This window comes from Marmota monax, unplaced genomic scaffold (genome assembly GCF_021218885.2).
Source record: "Marmota monax isolate L192 unplaced genomic scaffold, Marmota_monax_Labrador192_F-V1.1 WCK01_AAM20220418_F8-fsc00040, whole genome shotgun sequence".
NCBI lineage: Eukaryota > Metazoa > Chordata > Mammalia > Rodentia > Sciuridae > Marmota > Marmota monax.
This window is the reverse complement of record NW_026692782.1, coordinates 6,222,039-6,229,058: the sequence shown is the minus strand read 5'-3', so window position 1 is coordinate 6,229,058 and position 7,020 is coordinate 6,222,039. Positions and strand designations below refer to the sequence as shown.

At 41.6% G+C, this 7,020-nt stretch overlaps 1 protein-coding gene across 1 annotated transcript; it reads right to left on the bottom strand.

Moving 5' to 3' along the window:
- Positions 1-1,091: 1,091 nt before the first annotated feature.
- On the bottom strand, positions 1,092-6,779 carry LOC124094815 (tripartite motif-containing protein 60). Its single transcript, XM_046447792.2, has 3 exons — positions 6,723-6,779; positions 3,189-3,248; positions 1,092-3,093 (listed from the first exon to the last, which is right to left on the bottom strand). The coding sequence occupies exon 3, from the start codon at positions 2,808-2,810 to the stop codon at positions 1,392-1,394; it is 1,419 nt and encodes a 472-aa protein (XP_046303748.1). The 5' UTR covers positions 2,811-3,093; positions 3,189-3,248; positions 6,723-6,779; the 3' UTR covers positions 1,092-1,391.
- Between the last annotated feature and the right edge of the window lie 241 nt (positions 6,780-7,020).

Below are 7,020 nucleotides of genomic sequence, written 5' to 3'. Positions count from 1 at the left end.
AATGTTAAAAAAGTTTTTTCTAAAAAAAAAAAAATATATATATATATATATTCCCTGACTTTGTCTATGGAGTCAACAACATGGAAAGATGGTAGAGAAATCCAACGTGGGTGTTTTCCTTTTTAAATAATTTTTTTTCATGGAAGCCTTACATATATACAAAAATATGCGGGATCATTATTATACAGCTTGATAAGAACAAAGCTCTGAAATCACCAATTAGGTTTAAAAAAAAAAAAAAATATATATATATATATATATATATATATATATATATAGGGCTGGGAACAGTGGCACAAACCTGTAATACCAGCAACTCAAAAGGCTGACAGGAAAATCACAAGTTCAAAGCCAGCCACAGCATCTTGGCAAGAACCTGTCCCCAAAACAGTAAAAAGAGCTAGGGTTAAGCTCTCAGTGGTTAAGCACCCCTGGCTTCAATCCCCAGTATCTGGAGGAAACAAAACATTTTAAGCAAGAGTGATTTTTTTTTTTAAATGAATGCAAAGAACAGAATGGGGAGATGACAGCAGCAATGAATGGACCAGTTAGATAAGAGAACAGTGGTCCAGGTGAGAGATGCTGCTGCCCTGGTTTTGGAAGGTGAACATGAGACTGATCAACAACAAAAAATCATTCTCTTTGACACAACATGAAGTACTAGTATTGGTGACACATTTGGAAGTCACCAAAAGGCAGCTGGACATGCTGACTTGCAGCTTGAGAAATCTTCATGACAGCTACATACTGAAAAAATCTTTTGGGGCTGGGGGTATAACTCAGCAGTAGAGTGATTTCTTAGCAAGCACAAAGCCGTGGGTTTGATCCCCAGCTCTGCTAGAAAGAAAAAAAGTTCTATTAAAAAGGTAGGAGGTGAGGGGCTGGGGCTCAGCAGTAGAGGGCTTGCCTAGCACGTGTTCAATCCTCAGCACCACATAAACAAACAAAATAAAGGTTAAAAAAAAAAAAGTAGGAGGTAGGCTAGGGATACAGTTCAATTGGTAGTGTTTACCTCACAAACACAAGGCCCTGGCTTCAATCCCCAGCACCAAACACACAAAAAAAGGTAGGAGGTAAGCATGACACTTAAATCAGGTCATACAACTTTAATGATGATTTGCTTTTAAAAAAAAAAATGTACAAGCAATTTTAAAACAAAATATTTTATTGTACATGTTAATTCTCAAATATTTAAAATTAGAATTCAAGGAACTTGATAACTGCTATCCAGAACATCTATGAAATTGCATTACTATCTGTTTTTTATTTGCTGAAAATAAGGGAGGAAAAATCTATTCTGGTTTTCACTAGTAAAGCCCATAAAGATTCTAGAAATGAGATTAAATTTACTGTTAGTCCTAAAAACTAAAAAGAATAATCTACCGGGTTCTTTATCTTTCATTATCCACTGGTAAGATTTTCAGAGGTTTAGAATCTGTTCCAACATAGAAATAAGGCCATATGGTTTGGGTTTTGGTTAAAGAATCACTGAAACTATATAGGAGAGACCTATCATCCCCATTATAAAAGGAAACCTCACCCAATTCAAAATCCAAAAAAATGCCTATTTTACTGGGTTTTGGTACTGGCAAAAGCTGGGTTTTCTTGGGACCAAACACAACATAACCACTCTCAATATATCGTCCAATTGCCCAGAAGCCACTTAGGACTGATGGCAGATTCCTCCAGTTCCAAAGAAGATAGTCTTGACAGACACCTACTGTCCACTGAGGTTTGTTTCCCACGTCAACCTCCCAGTAATGTCTACCAGAATTAAACATCTTAGAACCAAGGACAGCAGGGCAGAGATAAAATCTCCTTGAGTTATAACAAACAGTCTGTTTTGTTCTTCTGAACGTCACACTTTTTCTGTCCTCAGAGACAATAAGCTGGGGATATGCTGTGTTGGGGTCTAAACTCACATCTCTATGAAATTGCTTTATGATTCTCTTTAAGCCAGAATACTGTGGAGGAAGACTAAAGCTATAGTTGTTTAATCCGAGTGACGAAAGTTCAGGGTGTTTTAGGTTTTGATACCTCTGGCGTATGCTCTTAACATCCTTTAGTAATGCCAGGTCTGACTGTACACACTTGCCCTTTATTTCCTTCATTAAGCATTTTAATGTGGATATGTGATCTGAAAAAGTTACAACGTTTTCATTAAGTTTTGATAAAATATCCAACTCTTCATCTTGTATCTGCTTAAGCAGAGCCTCTTGCTCATTCTGTAAACATAGTTTAATTTGCTCAAATTCAGTATTTATTTCTTCTCTCCTATATTCTACCTTCTTTTTCAGCTCAAGAAATTTCCTACCTTGCAGAATTAGCACTTTTTCAACTCGTTCCACATTATTCTTCAATGGCTGGATGCTAGATTCTAGAATACGTCTTTGGAAGGTGGCAGCTTGCTTAATGGGACAAATGTGGTGTCTCTGATGTTCAGCAGAGAAACTGCACTGGGTACACAAAATCTGCAGATCCTTCACACAGAAAAGGGTCATAAATTGATTATGTTTCTCACAGATAGCATTTTCTTCTTGCCTCTTCCTCTTGCTCTTTCTGATCCGGAGTAGTTGAGCAATTTCAATCAAATTACAGAGCTGGGGGTTCCTCCTGAACTTCCTTTCTGGAAACCCAAATCGACAGACAGGGCAGGGAAAGGCATCAGTTAGATCCTTCCAGGAATGATTGAGGCAGTCAAAACAGAAGTTATGCCCACAGCTAATGGTCACTGGGTCTTTCAAGTAATCCAGACAGATGGGACAACTGCACTCCCTTTGGAAGTCTGCCAGGGCGGACACAAACTCCATTGAGCTGTGAGTAAAGCTGGTGCACAAGGTAATACTTCTTTGGGAAACCTGCCTCAGGTCTAAATGTGAAGTATGAAGTAGATAGCCCTCCAAACCCACACACACAGACCAGATGTAGATTTTACTGGCCTGGCATGTTGGTGGATGTCAAAAGTCTTATTTAGATCTCTGCACTTTAGCTCAGAGGATAAGAAGAATTCACAGCTTATCATTAGCCCATCTGCACTCAAGTTTAATGACTTTCTTCAAGAAAGCAGCCACAGACCTAATGGACCAATCATTCCTGTGGGTGAGAAAAGATTTTTAATTTCAAAATGTCCTGGATTTGAAACTATGATACAATAGTTGATTGAGACAAGAATTATCAATAACTGTTACCTTTACAATGTAGAGATCGAAAGAGTGCCACCATAACCAATGATGGGAAAAACTGATGACCTAAAATAAGAAAAACATTACCATCAATAAATAATAAAAAAAAAAATTACCTGTATCTAATCATAGGGAAACAATCACAAAAATCCAAATCACAGTGATTCAGTAAGACAATGATATTAGACTGCATAAGTCACAATGATGCCCAAAAAATGAGGCAGGGAGGAGCTGGGGATATAGCTGAGAGGGAGACTGCCTGCAAAGCATGTGCCAGGACCTGGGTTCCATACCCAATAAGGCAAAACAAACAAAAGCCAGGTGTGTTGGACTCCACCTATAATCCCAGCCACTTGACAGGCTGAGGCAACAGAATCCCAAATTTGAGGCCAGTCTGAGCAACTCAGTGAGACTCTGTCTCAAAATAAAAAAATAAAAATAAAGGTACGGGGAACACCCCTGAATTCAATCCTCAGTACCAAGAAAAAAGAAGAAAGGGCTAGTACAGCACTCATGACTTCAATCCCCAGTACTGAGAAGGAAAAAAAAAATTATATATATATAAAATATGGTAGAAAGTATCAGATACTGGATATATTCATTATTTATTATTTTTTCAGTACTGGGGATCAAACCCAGGGGCACTCTACCACGAGTTACATCCATAGCCCTTTTTATTTTGAGACAGGGTCTTTCTAAGTTGCTGAGGATCTCATTAAATACCTAAGGCTGGCCTTGAACCTGTGATCCTCCTGCCTTAGGCTCCTAAGTAGCTGGAATTACAGGGCACCTGGGCAACTCAGTAAGACTGTCACAAAATAAAATGGTTCAGGGATGAGGTATAATAAGTTCAATCCCCAGTACAGAAAAAAAAAAGAGGAAAAAAAATTCATCAGAGACTGTAGTCCTATATAAACTGATATCTGCCTGCCACATTAACCTTTACCATAATCCTTTCTTGCTAGAGTGCATCTACAATTAATTTGTATTAAATAAGCCAAGATCACTGCTGTGGATGTGAACTCCTGTCCTGTACCCGTCTTATCCTCACATCACCTCAAAGACCTTGTCTCCTCAGGGAAACTCTCCACTCACCAATCTGACATTCTCCCACTTTCCTGCCTTCTTTCATTCTCCCTTCTCTCTACTTTCAATCATGGGACTCAAACATAATTCTGAAATTGTCTTGTACATGTATTTGTTTCTCTTTTGGCCTTCACCGGTAAATTGAGATAGATTGGAAGTTTGTAGTGCACCTTATTCCTTGGGAAATGGCAGAAAATTACTTTTAAGAGAGAAAGCCAGGGCTGGGGATGTGGCTCAAGCGGTAGCACCCTCGCCTGGCATGCATGCGGCCCGGGTTCGATCCTCAGCACCACATACAAGGATGTTGTGTCTGCCAAAAAAAATGAAAAATAAATATTGAAATTCTCTCTCTCTCTCTAAAAAAAAAAGAGAGAGAGAGAGAGAGAGAGAGCCAGATTCAGTGGCCTGTAATCCCAGCGGCTCGGAAAGTTGAGACAGGAGGATTTTGGGTTCAAAGCCAGCCTCAGCAATGGCAAGGCACTAAGCAACTCAGTGAGACCCTGCCTCTGAATTTATTGTTATTCAATAAAACTTTGACATTGTGGACAGTCACATCCATGTTTGGCCTATGTTTCAGCAATCTAGCAAGATGTTGTCTTGACAAAAAAAAAGGAGGAGGATATGTCTGTCTCGAAATAAAAAACTAAGGTTGTAGCTCGTTGGTAGACTGCCCCTAGATTCAATTTCCAGTACCTACAAAAATTGATCAAAGAAGAGAATTTTAAAAACATCCTGTTAGGGCTGGGGCTGTGCACTTGCCTGCCTGTGAGGCACTGGGTTTGATTCTCAGCACCACATATAAATAAAGGTCTATCAACAACTTAAAAAAAAAAAAAAAAAAAAACAGCCAGGTGTGGTGGTGAATGCCTGTAATATCAGCAGTTAGGAAGGCTAAAGCAGGAGGACTGCAAGTTCAAAGCCAGCCTCAGCAAAAGCGAGGCACTAAGCAACTCAATGAGACCCTGTCTCTAAATAAAATACAAAATAGTGCTGGGATGTGGCTCAGTGGTCGAGTGTCCTTGATTTCAATTCCTGGTACCAAAAAAAAAAACAAAAAAAACCAAAACACCCTGTCAGCCAGGCATGGTGGTGCATACCTGTAATTCCGGGAACTTGAAAATAAAATTAAACAAAATTTTTAAAAGGGCTGGGATGTAATTCAGTGGCAAAGTGCTTCTGGATTAATTCTCCAGGACCCCTCCCCCCCAAATAAAAATTTTGATTAAATTTAAAAAGCCAGGCACAGATGCACACACCTATAATCCCAACAGCTGGGGAGGCTGAGGCAGGAGGATCACAAATTCAAAGCCAGCCTCAGCAATTTACCAAGGCGCCAAGCAATTCAGTGAGACCCTGTCTCTAAATAAGACAAACTAGGGCTGGGGATGTGGCTCGGTGGTGCAGTGTCAAAAGAGAGAGCGAGCTGGGAATGTAGCACCCTGGGTTCAATTCCCAGGAGAAAACAAACAGACAAACCAAGATATAATGTGCATCAAAATAAATCCTGGACACCAGCGGGGCATGGTGGTGCACGCCTGTAACTCAGCAGCTTGGAAGGCTGAGGCAGGAAGATCCAGAGGTCTGGGGATTTGGATCAGTGGTTAAGTGTCTCTGGGTTCAATCTCCAGCACAAAAAAAACATGGACACTATTCTAATTTTCTGGCTCCCTATACCCACCAAACCACAGATCATAGTTTAAGATTCTACATTTGTTTTTGTCAACCTTTAATTGAGGACACTACTGAGTGCGGCGTTCATGGCCTGAATTCTTCCCTATTTCTGATTCTTGTAACTACATACCTTGGGCCAGTGGGAGCTCGGAGCTCATTAAACATTAGGCTAATAAATTAAACCTGTTGTGAATGCCCTGCTCCCAGGCTTCAACCTTTATTACTTTAGACGATACTTAACATAACTGACCTAAACTTTCTCATCTGTAAAACAACTACACTAACTTCCTACCTAGAAGACCCCTGTGCGGAGTCAAGGATCCGCTAGGGTAGTGCTGGCACTGTAAGGTAACAGATCCTTCCCTAACACCCCAAATAATTCTTTGACGTGGCCACTTCCCAAATTGGTGTTCCTCCAAACCTCTCCTCCAGGCCCTGTTGGGGAACAAATCCCGGGCCTCGCACACAGAGGGCAGGCATTCTACCACTGAGCTCACTTCCAGTCCTTCACCAGTTTTTTAAAGTTTTGCAACAGGTTCTCGCTAAACTCTCCAGGCTGGCCTCCAACTTTGTTCCTCCTGCCTCAGCCTCCAGCACCTGGGATTACAGGCGTGCGCCACCTGGAATCCTGAATTTCCCAAAAGAGGATTCCACAGAACTAGAGGAGACCCAGCCGGGAACAAGCCGCGACCCCAAGGCTTAAACAGTTTGTTAAGCTTCCCGCCAAGTTCTGGGGGCCTTCTTCCTACAGCTCCCCCCACCCACCCGCGCCCCGCCTTTTACCTGGAGCGAGTAGAACAGCCGATCCCGGCCGAAGAACCGCAGCCGGCTCTGAACCGACGCAGAAAGGGACCAGAGCACCCCCCGCCTCGGAAGTGCACTTCGTGCGCACAGTGATTGGCTTGTCCCTGGAAGTGGGCGGGCAAAGAACTCGCGCATGCCCAATGAGGCTAATTGGAGTGGAGCCTCCAATTGGAAGAGATCTTTAGGAGGTTTAGGCGTACCTCCTTCAGTGAGGAGGACCAGGTTGGTCTCAACTGAGCCTCTCAGTGCCATCGGGCTGTAGCTCATTAATTGAGGC